At 37.7% G+C, this 21,048-nt stretch overlaps 1 protein-coding gene across 1 annotated transcript in view; it reads left to right on the forward strand.

Moving 5' to 3' along the window:
- PTPRE (protein tyrosine phosphatase receptor type E) overlaps positions 1–18,809 on the forward strand; it is a 139,359-nt gene extending 120,550 nt beyond the window's left edge. Inside the window, exons 12-21 of the mRNA XM_087725982.1 lie at positions 1,295–1,458; positions 4,327–4,462; positions 5,558–5,707; positions 7,621–7,714; positions 7,897–7,973; positions 9,933–10,067; positions 11,464–11,589; positions 13,551–13,702; positions 15,935–16,070; positions 17,898–18,809. Coding sequence (XP_087582108.1) covers positions 1,295–1,458; positions 4,327–4,462; positions 5,558–5,707; positions 7,621–7,714; positions 7,897–7,973; positions 9,933–10,067; positions 11,464–11,589; positions 13,551–13,702; positions 15,935–16,070; positions 17,898–17,972 — 1,245 coding nt within the window. The 3' untranslated portion in view covers positions 17,973–18,809. The remainder of the gene's footprint in view (positions 1–1,294; positions 1,459–4,326; positions 4,463–5,557; positions 5,708–7,620; positions 7,715–7,896; positions 7,974–9,932; positions 10,068–11,463; positions 11,590–13,550; positions 13,703–15,934; positions 16,071–17,897) is intronic.
- The last annotated feature ends 2,239 nt before the right edge of the window (positions 18,810–21,048 follow it).

A 21,048-nucleotide genomic window follows, 5' to 3' on the forward strand; every position in this document is an offset into this window, starting at 1 on the left:
GTTTACAGAGTCCACATATCGCCCCCAACAATCCGGGTCCTCATTTTACCCACCTCGGAAGGATGGAAGGCTGAGTCAACCTTGAGCCGGTGAGATTTGAACAGCCGAACTGCAGAACTGCAGTCAGCTGAAGTAGCCTGCAGTTCTGCACTCTAACCACTGCGCCACCTCGGCTCTAATAAAATGAGAGGAATAGAGTCAGATGCAATAGAATTTCAAAACTATGGGCAGATCCTTTTACCTGCTCTGCAATTGTATGGTGGGAAGATTTTTGATTGGCTTTAATCAAACAAATTCGTAGAAATTTTAATTGAATGTGATATACACCAGGGAGCGCTTGGTGTTACAGTGTTAAAATTGCAGTATTGCAGGTAAACTCTGGCCATAGCTTGGAGTTCGATACTGAGAGGGCTCAAGATTGATTCAGCCTTCCATCCTTCCGAGGTCAGTAAAACAAGGAACCAGATTGTTGGGGGCAATATGCAAATATTGTTTACATTGTAAACTGCCCAGAGAATGCTGCAAAGTGCTATGGGACAGTATAGAAGCTATTGTTATACTGCATTTATATCTCTCATATGGTTTCCTGTTGATATCTGGTTTGCTGTTGCGGGGACTTAGTTATATTAGCTGGTTCACCGACAAATGCGCGCACAACAAAAGCACGCCGAGAAAACCGTGGCGAGAAAACCGCGATGTCAAAATTGCACCCACAACAGCGCGCCCACAAAAGCACGCCTTCAACAAACAACGCGAAAACAACGTACTAAACAACCCTAAACCTAACCCTGAACCTAACCCTAACCCTAACCCTTACCTTAAGCCTAATCGCGCTGTTGTCGGCGCGCTGTTGTGGCCGCGATTTCGACGTCACGGTTTTCTCGCCACGGTTTTGTCGGCGCATTTTTGTCATGCGCGCATTTGTCGGGTCACGGTATTAGCTTGGCTATTGGTCTGATTCAGCATCACGAAAAATGTTCTGAAAATATATTAAAATGCAAAATTTTGGGTGGTTTTTTTTTAAAAAAAACTCTGGGTATAATACTGTTGCCTGACAAATTGAACCCAGAGAATATTCCAGGTTGGAATGTCATCGTGGAAAGATAAATCTGTTTATGGCACACACTTCATCTACAAGTGCTTTTGGTGTGGGATTGATTTTATATCTGCTTTAATTTTATATCTCTTTAATGTGGATCATGAAGAGGAGGGAAAAAAGTCGATAACTAAACTATTGGTTGACTTCATTTAAAATGTAATTGATTATATTCCTATTTTGTGTCTGGACCTTCAGCAGGTTTCCGATGGCTGCAAAGCTCCGAGACTTGTCACTCAGCTTCATTTCACCAGCTGGCCTGATTTTGGAGTGCCTTTTACCCCTATTGGAATGCTTAAATTCCTAAAGAAAGTCAAATCATTGAATCCTGCACATGCTGGACCAATTGTGGTTCACTGTAGGTATGTATCTATGTGATGTTTATTCAGTGGTGGGTTTCAAAAATTGTTCGAACCTACTCTGTGGGTGTGGCCTCCTTTGTGGGAGTGGCTTGCCACCCATGTGACCGGATGGGAGTGGCTTGCCACCCATGTGACCGGATATGAAGATGCTGATGACACTTGTCAGAACCACCTTAAATTACCTCACACACAGCACTGGCATGCATAAGAATAGGATGTAAACTTGTTTCTTAAAAGGCATCTTTGGTTTGCGTCAAAACAACTTCAACACACGCAATGTTCTGACTGCACCACAAACACAGTAGTCATCCTTACCTTTCACAGAGGCACTGAGTTTTATAAATAGGAGCTTGATAGTGTAGAATAATCATATCCAAGGACCAGGGGTGGGTTTCAAAAACTTTTGGAACCTCTTCTGTAGGTATGGCCGCTTTCCGCGTCCACCGGTGGAACCTCTTCTAACCGGTTCGGCAGATTTGACGAACCGGTTCTACCAAATAGGTGCGAACTGGTAGGAACCCACCTCTGTGTTTATTCTTACCATTGTCAGAGTGTGCAACAGTGATGGGATTCTTTTTTTTTTACTATCACTTCTCCTGGGCGTGGCTTGGTGGGTGTGGCAGGGGAAAGATACTGTAAAATCTCCCACTCCAGGGGAAGGTTACTGCAAAATCCCCATTTTCTCCCGATCAGCGGGGACTCGGAAGGCAGAGAATATATGTGGGCGTGGCCAGCCAGAGGTGGTATTTACCGGTTCTCTGAACTACTAAAAATTTCCGCTACCGGTTGTCCAGAACTGGTCAGAACTTGCTGAATACCACCTCTGGTGTGGCATTAATAGCCCTAATCCTAAGGATACTCCTTGGGACAAATGTTGGAAGGTGTGTAAAAGAGAAATAGGAACTACCCTACTTTTCCATTCACAGAAATCTGGTGGTTCTAAGAGATGCAGTTGAACGCAACTTCAAGACGGTGTGCTTAGATATGATATAACAGTACAGGAGAAACAATACTTGGAAATTATAGACTAATTTTAGTAACTTATTCCACAGTCTTCTTTATAGTAATGTATAGAAAGAACATTGCAGGGAAGCTGAGTTTCAAAGTTCAGAATTAAAAAAATATATCATTAATAAACTTTCAATTAAAAAAATGAGCTGTGGCAGAATTAGAGGGAGAAGTTGCAATGATATCATAAGCAAAAACAAGTAACTGATATTAATACATAGGAAAAGTCTCTGCCTAATACAGGATGCTATGCCTTTTTCTTTTCAAGGAAAGGCTGAAGATTATTTGCTCTGGCAATTTCAACAGGAATCTGTGATAATTGTGCTCCCTCTTGTGGTTGTTTAGGAGGTTAAACAAGATTGTCTGTGAATGTAATGAGATTTGGATCAGTTTACAAAATCCGGTAAATTAAGTAGTAAGTAAATAAGTAAGTAAACTGCCAACTCACAAAATCCAATAAGCACAAATAAACAAATAAACAAACTGATTGCTAACACATTAACAGGCAATCTGGATTAAAACAGCCAAAACATGGGTTTTACAAATGCCTCCCAATGAACTAGATACTCATGCTTCTATGACTGTTGCTGTTATTCTTACTATTAATTTAAGAGGTAGGTGCTGCAGAATACAAAGAAAAATCAATAATATTGGAAGTAAGATACACTATATTGCCAAAAGTATTCGCTCACCTGCCTTTACTCGCCTATGAACTTACTGTAAGTGACATCCCATTCCTAATCCATGGGGTTCAATATGACGTCGGTCCACCCTTTGCAGCTATAACAGCTTCAGCTCTTCTGGGAAGGCTGTCCACAAGGTTTAGGAGTATATTTATGGGAATTTGTGACCATTCTTCCAGAAGCGCATTTGTGAGGTCACACACTGATGTTGGATGGGTTTACGTGGCCTACCACTTCGTGGCTGAGCTGCTGTCGTTCCCAAACACTTCCACGTTCTTATAATACAGCTGACAGTTGAACTGTGGAATATTTAGGAGCGAGGAAATTTCACGACTGGGTTTGTTGCACAAGTGGCATCCTATCACAGTTCCACGCTGGGATTCACTGAGCTCCTGAGGGGGACCCATTCTTTCACCAATGTTTGTAAAAACAGTCTGCATGCCTAGGTCCTTGATTTTATACACCTGTGATTGGAGCACCTGATTCTGATTATTTGGATGGGTGAGCGAATACTTTTGGCAATATAGTGTATGTTGTTGCAGTGTGTAATAAGATTTATTTATTTATTTATTTATTTATTTATTTATTTATTTATTTATTTATTTATTTATTTATTTATTTATTTATTTATTTATTTATTTGTCTTGTATGCCGCCCACTCCCGGAGGACTCCGGGCGGCTCACAAAAGACAAGGGAAAGGGGGGAAACAAGACAAAGACAACATATTAAAAACAAAACCAACATTCACAATTTCTATGGAGGTAGATGCTTCTCAGCTCCCCCCAGCCTGCTGGAACAGCCAGGACTTGGTGGCTTTGCGGAAGGCCGGGAGGGTAGTAAGGATCCGGATCTCAACAGGGAGCTCGTTCCAGAGGGACGGAGCTGCAACAGAGAAGGCCCTCCTCCGGGTGGTCGCCAATCGGCATTGGCTGGCAGATGGAATCCGGAGGAGACCCATCTAATTGGTCTGAGAGAGGTAATCGGCAGGAGGCGGTCTCTCAGGTACTCAGGTCCGATGCCATGTAGGACTTTATAGGTAGCGACCAGCACCTTGAAGCGGATTCGGAGACTAATAGGTAGCCAGTGCAGCTCGCGGAGGATAGGTGTAACGTGGGTGTACCTTGGATGCATTATTCCAATGTGGTTTGCTTAGTTGCAACTGTGTTTTTTCCCAAGTGCTGGTGTGGGTCGAACAGGAACATTCATAGTAATAGATGCCATGATTGACATGATCCACGCTGAACAAAAAGTTGACGTTTTCGAGTTTGTGGCAAGAATTCGTAGCCAGCGTCCACAGATGGTTCAGACAGATGTAAGTAATACATACATACATTTCCCAGTAACTATAGGAAGCCGCCTTATGAATCTTTTGCATGTTCATCAATAAAAGTTATTTTTTTATTGGTGAACATTTTCTCCTCACTGTTAAAACTTTGTAAATGACAGAGGAAGAAAAACAATGTGCAAACGATTTCATTTGGCGTTGTATTCTGTCTCAGATACGTCAGGCGTTCTTGAAATTTTCACATCTCTCATTTTCTCACTGCTGACTTGATGATATCCTGGTGTTTAGAAGAATCGCCATCTATTTAAATGATGATAAAGCTGGAGCTAGCCGATGATAACAAACAGGAGGGTTTTGTTCTTCTTTTTTTTTAAAAAAGTGAAGAGGACAGCACTTTTTTCTTACTGAAAATATTTGCCACAAAAGAATTGATACAATCCTCTGTATATGCTCTTGTTTCTATTTTAAGATTATCAAATGGGTCTCAGGTACAGATAGCCCTCGACTTACAACAGTTCATTCAGTGAATGTTTAAAGTTACAAGGGCACTGAAAAAAAGTGATTTATTATCGTTTTTCACACTTATGATCTTTGCAGCAACCCCAGGTCACATGATCAAAATTTGGATGCTTATATTTATCATGGTTGCAGCGTCCTGGGGTCATGTGATCGCCTTCTGCAACAAGCTGACAAGCACAATCAGTGGGGAAGCCAGATTCATTTAGTAACCGTGTTACTAAATATAACAACTGCAATGATTCATTTTAACAGCTGTGGCAAGGAAGGTTATAAAATGGGACAAAACTCATTTAACAAATGCTTCACTTAGTAACATAAATTTTGGATTCAAATGTTGAGGCCTATCCGTACACATTGTAAAAATAAGTGAAATCTTTAATTTTAAAGCAATGTTGCTGAATTCTGTTTAACTAAAAATGTTTCAAAGGTTGTGATTTAGAGCAGTGTTTCTCAACCTTGGCAACTTGAAGATGTCCTGACTTCAACTCCCAGAATTCCCCAGCCAGCATTCGCTGGCTGGGGAATTCTGGGAGTTGAAGTCCGGACATCTTCAAGTTGCTAAGGTTGAGAAACACTGATTTAGAGTGTTCTGTTTATTTACAGATGCAGTATTCCTTCATATACCAAGCCTTACTTGAATACTACCTCTATGGTGACACAGAACTGGATGTATCGTCCTTAGAAAAACATCTGCAGCCATCAAATAGCACTGCACCAAATTTTGTTAAGATAGGATTGGAAGAAGAGTTTAAAGTAAGCCTTTAAAAATGTTATAAAATATGATAACAAAGTACACTTTTAAAATGTAATTTGGTGATTGACCCAATACTTCTTTTTTTAATACATTAATTTTCTTCTCCTAAAATATTTGTTGTTGTTTTCTTTGCAATATCTGTCCGTTGTTTATACCTAAAATATCAAAAGTTATGCAAAATTTTAAAATTGAAGTTATTATTTCTAGGCTTTTAATTTTTTTTTTTTTTACTGAAACGAAGTACTATGAAAATAAAAGCATTCTACTAATCATTAAACCAGAAAACATGAGCAATTCAATATGGCATTTGAGCCTACATATAATTGTGGCCGCAAGAATAACTTATGCACAATTTTGGAAATCCACTACCATACCGTCGGAAGATGCTATAATTAAAAAGATCTATGAATGTGCAGAAATGCACAGAATGACGGGTTGGCTGAGGGACAAAGGAGAAACGGAACATTATCTTAGCTGGAACTTATGGTATATGTGGGCGACAAGGAGAACAGCAGGGACTTAAAACGGGGAAAGTCAAAAGTGAACATGGGTATCGTAATAGATCCCTGAATTTTGTAATGAGAAGATGTGGCTTAGAGACCTAACAATGAGGAAGGAAAGAAAAAAGTTGGGCTGTGAATGACTGTTACCGCGGGGGGGAGGGGAGGGGGGTTTGTATGTTTAAAATTGTATTTGTATTTGTATGTTTTACTCTTTAAAAAATGTATAACTAATAAAGATTACTTTAAAAAAAATGTTATAAAATATGATAATAGCAGTAGATAGCAGTAGACTTATATACCGCTTCATAGGCCTTTCAGGCGGACCCAGATTGTTGGGGGCAATATGCTGACTCTCTGTAAACCGCTTAGAGAGGCCTGAAAGGCCTATGAAGCGGTATATAAGTCTACTGCTATTGCTATTGCTATTTACAGAGAGTCAGCATATTGCCCCCAACAATCTGGGTCCTCATTTTACCCACCTCGGAAGGATGGAAGGCTGAGTCAACCCTGAGCCGGTGAGATTTGAACCGCTGAACTGCTGATCTAGCAGTAGCCTGCAGTGCTGCATTTAACCACTGCGCCACCTTGGCTCCTAAGGATAAGAAAGTAATTTGGTGATTGACCCAATACTTCTTTTTTTAATACATTAATTTTCTTCTCCTAAAATATTTGATTTGGGGGGGGGCAATATCTTTCAGTTGTTTATACCTAAAATATCAAAAGTTATGCAAAATTTTAAAATTGAAGTTATTATTTCTAGGCTTTTAATGTTTTTTTTTTACTGAAACTAAGTACCATGAAAATAAAAGCAGCGTCATAAAGAAAATATTAAAACAAAAACCTCACCCAAGCAAATATTTGAAAAAGAAAAAAATTGATCGGGAGTACAAAATACATTGATAGTGTTAAGTAGGAAAAAAATAGTCGTGTTCAAAAATAAATTTGTACTGGTGAAGGAAAAATTACTCTGTTAACATAACTAACGAACAGTATTTCAATAAAACATTCTTTTAGATTCTTATAGATGTGTGAATTTTTCAGCTGATGCTATTTCATTAAAAAAAAAAAGAAAACAATTTTTATTTCTCTCCCCTCCCTCCCTCAAAGTACCTTAACCAGTATAGTATAACAAACTGGCCTTAACTTCCTTACACTTAACTTCCTACACAGCTTGTAGACCAATCAACACTAAGTAGACATTGTATGGTAGATATTTTAAATTTTCCTTATATAGAAGTACGTAACAAAAGTTTCAGTGCAAATGTAATTATATGATATATTGGTTTATCAAGCAGAATTTTCCAGGAGAAAATATGATTAAGACATATTGGTTGAACTTGTTACTGTTCTCACGTTGAGTTTTCATATTTTCATTTGTGGTCATTATGTCATTTTTACTTTTGTTTCAGAAATTAACAAATGTTCGAATAATGAAAGAAAACATGAGAACTGGTAATCTGCCAGCAAATATGAAGAAAGCCAGAGTTATCCAAATAATCCCTTGTAAGAAATTAATTTGCATTTTCAAACAAATTGTATAATTTAATTGACAAAAACTTACCTAAGAGAATATTGTAATGTTTTTCAAGCAACTGAAATGTAACTAAATTTTATTAAAGCCTTTATGTTATTATTGATTATAAAACATTTAGAATTTTACTAATTCTACTTTTTTTGTCCTCTAGATGATTTTAACAGAGTGATTCTTTCAATGAAACGAGGTCAGGAGTACACAGATTATATCAATGCTTCCTTTATAGATGTAAGTACTTTTCTGTACAGAAAATGCGCATACTGTAAGAGATGTTAACATCTTTTCCAGAATATTTGTTTAAAAATCATCTAGAAAAGAGCATGAGCTTCAGCATTACTATGTGTTAATAACCTGTTAATTTAAAATAAAGGAATCGGAGCCTCTTAATAACAATAAAAAAGACCTTGTATTTAGAATATCAACATAATTGATCAATTGATAAAAAAACATCTTTGCTTTTTGGTTAGAATCAAGTTTAATTTACTTTTTCCTGTGGCAGGATTTATTTTATTAAATTGAGAATAGATATATGTAACTTTCTTCGTTGCTGTCAAACGTTTCTCTGTCTTTTTTTTGTGAAGAATGTGTTTTTTCTTGGTGTTTTCTTGACATTCATCAATTGATGACTGTCGATTACACAGTATTGAACTCATGGTTCACTATGTCAAAGTTGTATATTCTGAGCTTCATAAAAGTGTTATGATGCTTAGAATGCTTTGACTGACGCCACAGTTATCTCCAAAATTTGCCCTCTAATTGTATTGCGAATAGGAAGAATGAGGAAAAAATATTATACACATACCTGAGAAATGATCATATTAACTATATTTAATGAATTTGACATTTTTAAATACATGTAAATATACAGGAGAAGAATCATTTACTGCCCTGGTCTCATCGATTCCATGGTTCTGATCTCCTCACAGGTCAACTGTAAAAGAAAAGCCACAGACATTGGCAGTAAACATAATATCACTTCTTTAATTTTGACTTTTGTGAAACCATTGTGTTTTGTAATAGCAATAGCAATAGGAGTTAGACTTATATACCGCTTCATAGGGCTTTCAGCCCTCTCTAAGCGGTTTACAGAGTCAGCATATCGCCCCCACAATCTGGGTCCTCATTTCACCCACCTCGGAAGGATGGAAGGCTGAGTCAACCTTGAGCCGGTGAGATTAGAACCGCCGAACTGCAGCTAACAGTCAGCTGAAGTGGCCTGCAGTACTGCACTTTAACCACTGCGCCACCTCGGCTCTTTGTAAACTGTGGCTTCCAACCATACTGTCTAAATTTGGCCATTGTGGCTACCTCAACACTATTGTTGCAAGAAGTCATGTGTTTTCTTGTTTAGTGATGTAGTCAACATAATGGTATTCCTCTCACATCCTCCTTTCAGATGAAAGAGAGCTCATTATTTATTAACAACCCTTGCCTTCTTTGGTGCTACCCTCCAACATGTCTTCTTTTCAGTCATTGTAACTGGCAGAATACCAGTGAAGACTTAGGCTAAATTTGCTTAATTAATTTCTTTGATTTGTGGATCAGAGTGAATGGGTTCCACCACAAAACCGTGCTCGACTAAACCGCGCCCGACTAAACCGCGTCGCTGACATCATCAACAGGGTGACAACAGCGCGGAGACAGAAGCACGCTGTAAACCCTAAACCTAAAATTAACCCCTAAACCTAACCCTAACCCCCCTAAACCTAATCCTAAACCTAACCCTAAACCTAACCCTTAACCTAACCCTAAACCTAACCCTAAACCTAACCCTAAACCTAACCCTTAACCTAACCCTAAACCTAATCCTAACCCTTAACCTAACCCTAAACCTAACCCTAACCCTTAACCTAACCCTAACCCTTAACCTAACCCTAAAGCTAACCCTAAAGCTAACCCTTACCTTAAGTTGAATCGGCTTGCTTTCAAAGCGCTATTTAAAGCGCCCTTCTTTCTCCGCGCTGGCTGTTGTTACCCTGTTGATGATGTCAGCGACGCGGTTTAATCGGGCGTGGCTTAGTCGAGTGCGGTTTTGATGGGTCACGAAGTGAATGGGGGTGGGACTGGAAGGAGCTTTAGAACTTTAAAGAAAACATCTATTCTGATATACCTATTTAATATAAATTTCCTTTCAAACAGGAGAGAATCTAGATAATTGTCAAAGGATGACTTTTTCTTTATGTCCAGGGCTATCGCCAAAAGGATTATTTCATTGCAACTCAAGGACCTCTTCCTCATACTGTGGAAGACTTCTGGCGAATGGTGTGGGAGTGGAAATGCCACACCATTGTTATGCTTACAGAAGTTCTGGAAAGGGAGCAAGTATGAGCCTTTTGTATAGTGTCTTGTAAATATTTTGTTATTAATATTTTTTTAAAAAAAACAGAACAAGGGTATGGGAAACTCATTATACATCATTAACACTGATCTGTAAAACGTAGTGCCTCAACAGGCCTAGCATGAATTTATCCTAGCAAATGTTTTGCAGTCCTGGGGCTGTGGAACTACAATTGATGCTTTTGCTGTTGAACAGGATTATAACTGTTCAATAAATCATGAAATCTCCTGTGAAAGAGCAAAACTGTTGAATTGCTGCTGAGGCAAACACCTGTCTATAGCAATAGCAATATCACTTAGACTTATATATCACTTTACGGTGCTTTACAGCCCTCTCTAAGCAGTTTATAGAACCAGCATATTTTCCCAACAATCTGGGTCCTCATTTTACTGACCTCAGAGGCATGGAAAGGTGAGTGTCAGCATCCCTCCATTATATAATTAGGAAAGAAAGACCAAGAGATTCCATATATTGGAAATCAAAAGTACTTTTACTAATTACAAATGGTTAGCGAGCAGTTGCGAAGCGAAGTCTGTTTAATTAGGCGCGAAAGCAAATGATATATAGAATAGTCCATTCCCCACCCCTTGGGATCATAGCCTCAGGCCAATCATAAGTCCTTCGAGTGTCAGGTGTGAGATAACTTCAAAAGGCATCACGAAGATGGAATGTCGAGGCCGCTGGTCCAGGCGGGAAGCACCCACACATGCATAGTCCAACCATCTAGCAATTACTAGAACATTCCTCCAGTACATCGAATAACCCCTCCCAAATACCAAACCCTCCCTCCCCGTTTCATGACAGCTGAAGCAGTAGCAAAGCAGAAGCTGACAGTGAGTCTACCTTGATCCGGTAAGACTCGAATCGGTGGCAGCCAGCAGTCAGCAGAATTGGCCTGCAATACAACATTCTAACCACTGTGCTACTACGGCTCTATCATAGACAGACAGATAGTTTGCAAAAGCATGAACTATGTTATAATCACATGTTTTCAGAAAATGTAGAAGTCTAAATTATCATACCCTGTGCCATAGCCAAGGTTCCAAAAAAGTTTTCATAATTCAGAGGAAGATACAATCAAATGACAGGGAATTAGGTGTGGTTCTGTGCTTAGGTGTTAATGATGTTTAACACCTGCAATTTCCTTATAGTAAGAATTCTGTATATTTGGTCTTAATTGGGATATCAGAGCCAGTTTGGTGAGATTCTTTTCATTACTCCGATTATATGGTACATATTGTTGTGGTACAATATAAGTGGATGGGGAAGATTGGAATTAATTTGTAAATCACCATTCCCAGAAATGATTGACATACAGCTTAGATAGCAACCAGAAATCTAAAAGCATCATATATTTTTTTCTGTTTCTAAATTTTACAGGAAAAATGTTTTCAGTACTGGCCATCAGAAGGTTCTGTTTCTTATGGCGAGATTACCATTGATATTAAGAATGACTTGCTTGTTGATACTATAAGCATAAGGGACTTTTTGATTACACACAAACAGGTATTCTTCACATTTTCCTATTTCTTAAACTTCTGTGTTTTTTTTTTACTGTTGCATTAAATACATTTGTCTTCATATTTATCAGACTGGTCAGTAGTTATGAATATCTAATTTTAACAAATGTATTCTATCAGGAATAAGCAAAGGAGCAAATATCACAACAGGGAAATTTTCACTGTCGAGAAATTGAATCAGACCCTTCTGTAATTGGCTAACAGTGGAAGTTTACAAGTTGAGTTGGCTACATTTTGCAGACAAGAAAGAAGATATATACTGCAGAACTCAGAAATAAAGTCATCTCTTCTACACGCACATGGACACACACCACACATACATACCCTGACTCTATGTGTGTATTATACATACACACCTGTATTTATATAAGTACAGTATATACCATACATATACACACATACATACATACATATATGTTTGCATGCATGGTGTGACAGCATCAAGGTTTAAATTCTAAACCTTTTCAAATCAACAGATTGGAATTATTGTTTCCTTGGCCTGAAGCGTGCGAGATATTTATTTCATTTGATTCTGTTTAATCCTTAAATTAATGAAGAACTTCCTTTCAACAATTTAGTGTTCAGATTACTGGAGAATGTTAAAAATGGAAACTCTGGATGTATGTGTATATATATCTCTCACATACAAAATAGATTAAAAATACTACATATATATGTATATGGTATAGGTGAAACTTGAAAAATTAGAATATCGTGCAAAAGTTCATTTATTTCAGTAATGCAACTTAAAAGGTGAAACTGATATATGAGATAGACTCATTACATGCAAAGCAAGATAGTTCAAGCCGTGATTTGTCATAATTGTGATGATTATGGTTTACAGCTCATGAAAACCCCAAATCCACAATCTCAGAAAATTAGAATATTACATGCAAGCAATAAAACAAGGATTGTATATAGAACAATATCGGACCTCTGAAAAGTATAAGCAGGCATATGTACTCAGTACTTGGTTTGGGCCCCTTTTGCAGCAATTACTGCCCCAATGTGGCGTGGCATGGAAGCTATCAGCCTGTGGCACTGCTGAGGTGTTATGGAAGACCAGGATGCTTCAATAGCGGCCTTCAGCTCTTCTGCATTGTTCGGTCTCATGTCTCTCATCTTTCTCTTGGCAATGCCCCATAGATTCCCTATGGGGTTCAGGTCAAGCGAGTTTGCTGGCCATCACAATTATGACAAATCACGGCTTGAACTATCTTGCTTTGCATGAAATGAGTCTTATCTCATATATTAGTTTCACCTTTTAAGTTGCATTACTGAAATAAATGAACTTTTGCACGATATTCTAATTTTTTGAGTTTCACCTGTTTATGCACACACACATACATATACATAGCAATAGCAATAGCAGTTAGACTTATATACCGCTTCGTAGTGCTTTACAGCCCTCTCTAAGCGGTTTACAGAGTCAGCATATTGCCCCCAACAACAATCCGGGTCCTCATTTTACCCACCTCGGAAGGATGGAAGGCTGAGTCAACCTTGAGCCGGTAAGATTTGAACTGCAGAACTGCAGTCAGCTGAAGTAGCCTGCAGTGCTGCATTTAACCACTGCGCCACCTCGGCTCTGTACATACATACATACATATAGTGTGTGTGCATATACCACATACATACATAAATACATACATATATAGATACATACATACACACACATATATATTATTTTTAATCTATTTTCTAATATTACATTGGGCAGTTAAGAGAAAAAGGTAGCAGTTGATATAAATTGCATAATTTGTGTCACTAACAGAAAAGTTGCAATACGTAATAGACTCTGAAAGCTTTTATGAACCTTTTTCAAAGTAAGTCTTGCTATGTCTAACGGAATTACTCTCAGAAAAGCGGACAAGGCTTTGGCATTTAAAACTATTTCTTTCCATTGCTTATTTTAAACTTGTGGCTTTCTCACTTCTGAAAAACCAGGAGAAGCAAGGCAGAGTGATTCGACAGTTTCATTTTCATGGCTGGCCTGAGATAGGCATCCCGACTGAAGGGAAAGGTATGATTGACCTCATTGGAGCTGTTCAGAAACAGCAACAGCAGACAGGAAACCATCCCATTACAGTCCACTGCAGGTAAACCCATTCTTACATATTTTTTCTCCTCATATTCTTTTACAGCTTGAAAGTTGAAAAGCTAGCAAGGACTTTTGCTCTGAAGTAGAGCCCCCTAAGGTATCTGAAAGAACATTTCCCATTGAGAACTCTGTCTTCCAGCATACTATATTTACAGCTGCAGGATAAGGAAGCAGGTGAATTGGCTATTGATGAGCATGAGTAAGATGGCATGGGTATATATGGCGAACCTTTTCGGCACTGACGCAGTGGTGGGTTTCAAAAATTGTTCGAACCTACTCTGTGGGTGTGGCCTCCTTTGTGGGAGTGGCTTGCTGCCCATGTGACCGGATGGGAGTGGCTTGCCACCCATGTGACCGGATATGAAGATGCCGACGACACTTGTCAGAACCACCTTAAATTACCTCACACACAGCACTGGAATGCATAAGAATAGGATGTCAACTTGTTTTTTAAAAGGCATCTTTGGTTTGCGTTAAAACAACTTCAACACACGCAATGTTCTGATTGCACCACAAACGCAGTAGTCATCCTTACCTTTCACAGAGGCCCTGAGTTTTATAAATAGGAGCATGATAGTGTAGAATAATCATATCCAAGGACCAGTGGTGGGTTTCCAAAAATTTTGGGACCTCTTCTGTAGGTGTGGCCTGCTTTCCGGGTCCACTGGTGGAACCTCTTCTAACCGGTTCGGTAGATTTGACAAACCGGTTCGACTGCATAGGTGCCACTCCCACAAAGGAGGCCACACCCACAGAGTAGGTTCGAACAATTTTTGAAACCCACCATTGATGCTATCATAGCATGAAATGCACATGGTGTGGCGGTGTAGCACTTCACAATTCTATAGAAGACTTAACACATGATTCCATAAAGGATTCCATAAAGGATAAAGCAACCCAAGAAGAATTTTAAGTTAGCACATCGTTAATATCCCTTTGCTTCTAACTGGATAAATTGTTCAGATTCCTGAAGATGTGCTTCATTCAATCTTGTTCACTATTAATTATAATTCACGCTTTGCTTTAAGCTCATAAATTATCAATATTGAAAAAGAGAATAGGAAATATTTTTATGGTTAAACAAAGTACTGCAATGTGACAGAATCTTGAAAATTCGCCAAAGCAATTCTCCGGATCAGTTATAACTAATGTAAATACGGTGGAGTTATTCTGAGCCTCTTTATCATGCTTACCTTTCCCCCGGATGAAGGATTTCTTTTTGTGAGAGTCTTCTTTCCCTCTCCATCTTCCTGGGATCTAGTAAACATTCCATCGTAGCAGTTTACACAAATGTACTGACCTAGGCTTCCTGATACAGTAAAAAGCACACACAGTCCCCAAAACCCTCTTTTTTATTTCAAAGGCTGTGAATTCACAGCCTTCAATAAGTTCCAAATAGTTGTAAAGAGTCCTACAGTAGGCTGCCAAAGTCTTTCGTGATAAGGCTGATAAGCACCTCCCTTTATCTTTCTTGAAACGCTTCCAAAGACTTAATTGGCAATTAGCTGCAGCAAAGAGTTTAAGGAACAGGGGGAGCCTGTTCCTCTGCCTCGCTGATGTCTGACTCTGGAGGCTCTAGAGGCAGCACATAACTACGAGATGGTCCTGGCCCCCTCTTTGCCTCCGACGCAGAGCCCTCGTCCAAGCCTTCCCCAGACTCCAGGACTGGCCCATGTTCCTCCCCAATCTCCTCGCTGTCCGACTCTGCTGCCAGCAGACCACAGCAACAAGCTAAATTGAGACACAATTCAAGAAGTGTGTGAAAGTTGGGATTTTTTTCAAACTTCTCTGGAATATCCCAATTCCTAATTCTATATTGTTCGACAAAGTTGAAGAACACAATCAACACTGAAATAACTATTGTTTTCCCCATTTTTCAAGTGAAACTTCCTCTGGATCTTGATGGATGGATAAATGTATTCCAGGGGAAACTCTGTTTATAAGGAAGTAACTACAACATCAGCATTCATTCCCTGAACAATTTTAAAAGTTTAAATTTAGAAAGCTTATTTTTACAGTAACAGGAAGAAGGTTCTATAAAATCTATATACTGTCTGCAAAGCTTCAGCAAATCTGCAAAATGAATGAATGCCATATCTGGTACTAATGAAAAAGCAAAGAACTATAGAGTTACTAAGCCTATTTATATTAGTACAGACTCAATTCTACATGTACGTATGTTGTATTTTTCTGCATGTGATAGCCTAACTTATTTGTCCTTTATTTGTAGTGCTGGAGCTGGAAGAACAGGTACATTCATAGCCCTCAGCAATATTTTGGAGCGAGTCAAAGCTGAGGGACTCTTAGATGTATTTCAAGCTGTGAAGAGTTTACGGCTGCAAAGACCTCATATGGTGCAAACACTGGTACGTTGTTTGGTTCACCGACAAAAGGGCGAACGACAAAACCGTGCCCGACTAAACCGCGGTGACAAAACCGCGTGTTCTAAAGCGTTCCGACGAATGAGCGCTGAATCACGCCGACAACAGCGCGGCGACAGAAGCACGCTGTAAAACTAAACCTAACCCTAAACGTAACCCTAACCCTAACCGTAACCCTAAACATAACGCTAAACCTAACCCTAAACCTAACCCTAAACTAACCCTAACCCTAACCCTAAACGTAACGCTAAACCTAACCCTAAACCTAAACCTAACCCTAACCCTAAACCTAACCCTAAACCTAACCCTAAACCTAACCCTAACCCTAACCCTAAACCTAAACCTAAACCTAACCTTTACCTTAAGTTAAATCGGCTTTCTGTCTCTGCGCTGTTGTAAAGCGCCCTTCTGTTTCCCCACTGTTGTCTCCTCACTGTTGTTGGCACGTTGATGACGTCACAGTTTTAGCGACGCGGTTTAGTCGGGCGTGGTTTTGTCGTTCGCCCTTTTGTCGGGTCACGCGTGTGGTTTCACCACAATTGATAATATGGCCTTAATATTTTAAGAGTAAAATAGAGGCTTTATCTATATTCATACAATAGAATTGGTTTGCTCAAGCATAGCGACTATGGGGCTCAGTTGATGATGGCAACCATGACTGCAGGGATTGCTAAGCAATTCTGTCACACATTAGGACCGTATCACTTAGTGACAGAAATTCCCAATTGCCGTTGTGAGTTGAGGAGCAAGGACCTGTATAAATTTACTTCAAAATTCCTCCCCAATGGTAAAAATACCCAGTTCTAAAATAGCAGTTAGACTTATATACCGCTTCATAGGGCTTTCAGCCCTCACTAAGCGGTTTACAGAGTCAGCATATTGCCCCCAACAACAATCTGGGTTCTCATTTCACCCACCTCGGAAGGATGGAAGGCTGAGTCAACCTTGAGCCGGTGAGATTTGAACAGTCAAACTGCAGAACTGCAGTCAGCTGAAGTAGCCTGCAGTGCTGCATTTAACCACTGCGCCATCTAATAGCAATAGCAATAGCAGTTAGACTTATATACCGCTTCATAGGGCTTTCAGCCCTCTCTAAGCGGTTTACAGAGTCAGCATATCGCCCCCACAGTCTGGGTCCTCATTTCACCCACCTCGAAAGGATGGAAGGCTGAGTCAACCCTGAGCCGGTGAGATTAGAACCGTTGAACTGCAGATAACAGTCAGCTGAAGTGGCCTGTTCAGTACTGCACCCTAACCACTGTGCCACCTCGGCTCTCTGCTCTAATGCCTAAGAGGGTACGTTAGGATACAATTCCAGATCCCCTTATTTTGCCGGCATGCTCTAAAAGAGCTGGAAACCAATTATGAATAAGAGCATAGAGGAAAAAAAGAGAAGGACAAAAGATTAAAACATCTACTCAGTTTTCATCCTGGCCAGCAGCAAAAATTAGAACAGGCCTTTTGTTTGTTCTATGAAAACCTGTTCTAAAGTGAGTAGCGAATTTGCATTAATAGGCTCAAATGTGGGCCAGTAAACTGGAAATACTTTCATATTAATGAAAACATATATAAGTACCAGGATTCATTTCTCATTCAAATAGTTCTTCAAAGGAAATAATTGTTTTGTTCATTGTTTTACACATAGAAGTCTTATTCTAGGCAGTGTCACTTGATAGATAATTGTGCTAAAACATGTAACAAAAAGTGAAAAACGTTTTATCAGCATATTATATCATGATTCTACAGTTTTGAAGTTAAATGCGGTTCAACAGAGTTCAAACATAATAATGTCTCTTTTTTTGCACATTGCAGGAACAGTATGAATTCTGCTACAAGGTGGTACAAGATTTCATTGATATATTTTCTGATTATGCCAATTTCAAGTGAAAATGCCTGTCACTTTTTTTTTAATTTAATAATCTGTGTACAAAGATTTGTAAATCATGTTAATTTATTTCCATTTTCAAAAAAAAATAATTCTAAATGTACATATGATTATGTATGTTTTTGCTTTGAATGTCTCTTCAGGTGTATGTATGACTCAAATAAGCTTCAACCCCGATCCAAAGGAGTATGCACAGACTCTTTTCATACAATAAAATAAACTTCTAGTTCAGCTATTTGGTGGCAAAAGGAAAGAGCTGGTTTATGGGATTTGTATAGTTTTGAAAGGACTTAATATATATTCACCCCAGCTGGTTGATAAAGGAGGAACGTTGTATTCACAGAATATAGTTTGCATGTTGGACTACTAATTCAACTGAAGAAATATGTGCAAAAAACTGTGTCTGCATGTGTTAACAACCATATCTTGGTCATTGTTTTGTGTCTTTGTTGGTTTTAATTTTAAATAACTGAGGCCCATGTACAAATATAGTGCAGTATATATTGTTGTGAATACAGGCATAATTTAGCCTATGTTAGGCATATTTAAGACTCACTGATTTCAGTGGGTTTAACAAGCATATGCTTAAATATTTCCAATTGAAATTAATGGAACTTTGAGTCCAGCTAAATGTTTAAAAGCACTGTTTCTGAAATTAAACTGATATAGATCTGATCAGTGGCTTGGATGACAGCCCTCTGATCACTCTGAGCCCATATAAAAGCAAAATATATTAATAGAACTTCAAATCTCCTTAATTTTGGCTGAATCTTTCCCATATTTTGCCTAAATGCATGAAAAATTGTGATTCATTATCTCTAATCTTAAGTTTATATATATATATAGAGAGAGAGCACAAATATAACATATATATTTTAAGTTTATATATATATATATATATATATATATATATATATATATATATATATATATATATATATATATATATATATATATATATAAACTTAAAATATATATGTTATATTTGTGCCCCCTCTCTCTCTCTCTCTCTCTCTCTCTCTCTCTCTCTCTCTCTCTCTCTCTCTCTCTCTCTCTCTCTCTCTCTCTCTCTCTCTCTCTCTCTCTCTCTCTCTCTCTCTCTCTATATATATATATATATATATATATATATATATATATATATATATATATATATAATTTATTGTATATAGTCCCTTTTATTTATATAAAAAAGGAAAAAGAGTACATTTTTAGAGCTAAAATCATCTTGCTATAATTGAGCAATATTTTATTAAAAGCAAGCATCATTTAATGACTACACCACAAAGATATTATACCATCCAGACTGAAAGGAATATGGGCTTTCTGTAGACAGATATAAAAAATTCTTGAGTTTTCATTTCAATAAGATTTACATCTGTTTCTTGTTTCCTTATGTTGATGCTATTGTGGTTATTAATATATTTGATCCTGATACAACATCACTAATATTAATGTGGAGAATTCACTGAAGTAGATAATATACAAAGTGTGCTAGAATATGATAATATTCTAAATATTTATTTTTATTTTATCAATACCAATTAGACTCATTTGCCTTTTTGGTACTGTTTTGATCTTTATAGTTAAGCACAACTAGAATAGGGATGAACACAAATCTTCCATAAGCAACAACGTAAGATATCATTTTAACTTTTTTAAAAAATGTATATTTTTAAAAATAGGTCTCTAGAAAACTCTGTTTTAATGCAAGTTCTCAATTAATACCATAGTGTAAATATGGAGTTGCTTAAATTTAATTAAGTAGTATTAAAATGCAATTTTAAGTTATCATTTTATTGCATTAAGAGAAAATATATTTAACTTATAAACCAGCTGATCAATATTTGATACTATTTTGTATCAAGAAATTTTGTTTTGTTAATCATAAATAGCTATAAAGCCAGATATTACATTTATACAAAGAAAATGTCTCTCTTTAGTAAGCAACCTAAATTAACTCATCACTTGCTAAGTTATACTGAAGGTAATAAAAGTTAATAAACAGATATCATTTTTAAGCCTAATTGAAGTCAAATATTCAATATTCAATTCACAATAAAGCCCTTAATCATTTGAGTCCTTTTGATACCCAAGGCACATAAATAAAATAATGATTCTCTGCACTGTATCCCCAAATATCTAGTTGCTCCTTATCTCCATTTAGTTCCAAAATGAGCAAAGGTCTTATTTCTATTGTAATGTGGCCTGCATGAATCTAGAACTTAAAAGCACCATGTAGATACTAGAATACCTACTGGTGTTCTGGTTGGGCTAATCACGTAGCACGAAACCCAATCATCTTGATAATACTTGGATAGAAATTGCACTCTATATAGTTCTATCTTACTGACTGCTGCAAGATTTCAAAGTTCTTGCAACAGAATAAACATTTTATTGATGCCAGCAAACACAAACAATAAAAACAAAACAACATAAGCCCGGATTCAATTATGGTTAACTCCACCATTTTCAGGAAATAGTAGAGGCTGCTACAAGAAGATGATAAATTATTTTTATACTGTACCTTATAGTTTTTCACCCCCTCCATTCCCCATACATTTTTATTCTGGAACAAAGTAGAGAATAGGATAAGAATAAAGATGGAGATACTCTTAGAAATGTCCACCCATTCCTTCCTCTGTGGAGCAACTCATAAAAACTTTGCTCTGCAGAAGTATGGATCATACTTAAAAGTCTGTACAAAACTAGGATGACAGTGAAGTAACAAAGCAGAACATTTTATTTGCCCTCTATTTTAAAAGACATATCTAAAAGCACAAACATAATGTATATAATTTTATATACAAATGTCTATCTAATATGCAAGATATCTGGCTTCCCTGATTGTTTTATGAATTACAAATGCCTTATTACAATTATGTAGACTGCAAAATGGTCTTTCTACTTTAGCTCTTGTTCTTTTTAATTCTTCTTACATTTAAATTGTTTCTGAAAGGGAAAAAAAAAAGTGAATAACTTGGTAATCCAGAAGATAACAAAATTTCCATATCAGGCCAATTACTTTTAATTGCTAAACTGTTTATGTTAGTAGCTTAGATATTGTTGGACAACTGC

This window comes from Thamnophis sirtalis, unplaced genomic scaffold, assembly GCF_051295495.1.
Source record: "Thamnophis sirtalis isolate CommonGarterSnake01/CBP01778 unplaced genomic scaffold, rThaSir2_p1.2 scaffold_11, whole genome shotgun sequence".
Taxonomy (NCBI): domain Eukaryota; kingdom Metazoa; phylum Chordata; class Lepidosauria; order Squamata; family Natricidae; genus Thamnophis; species Thamnophis sirtalis.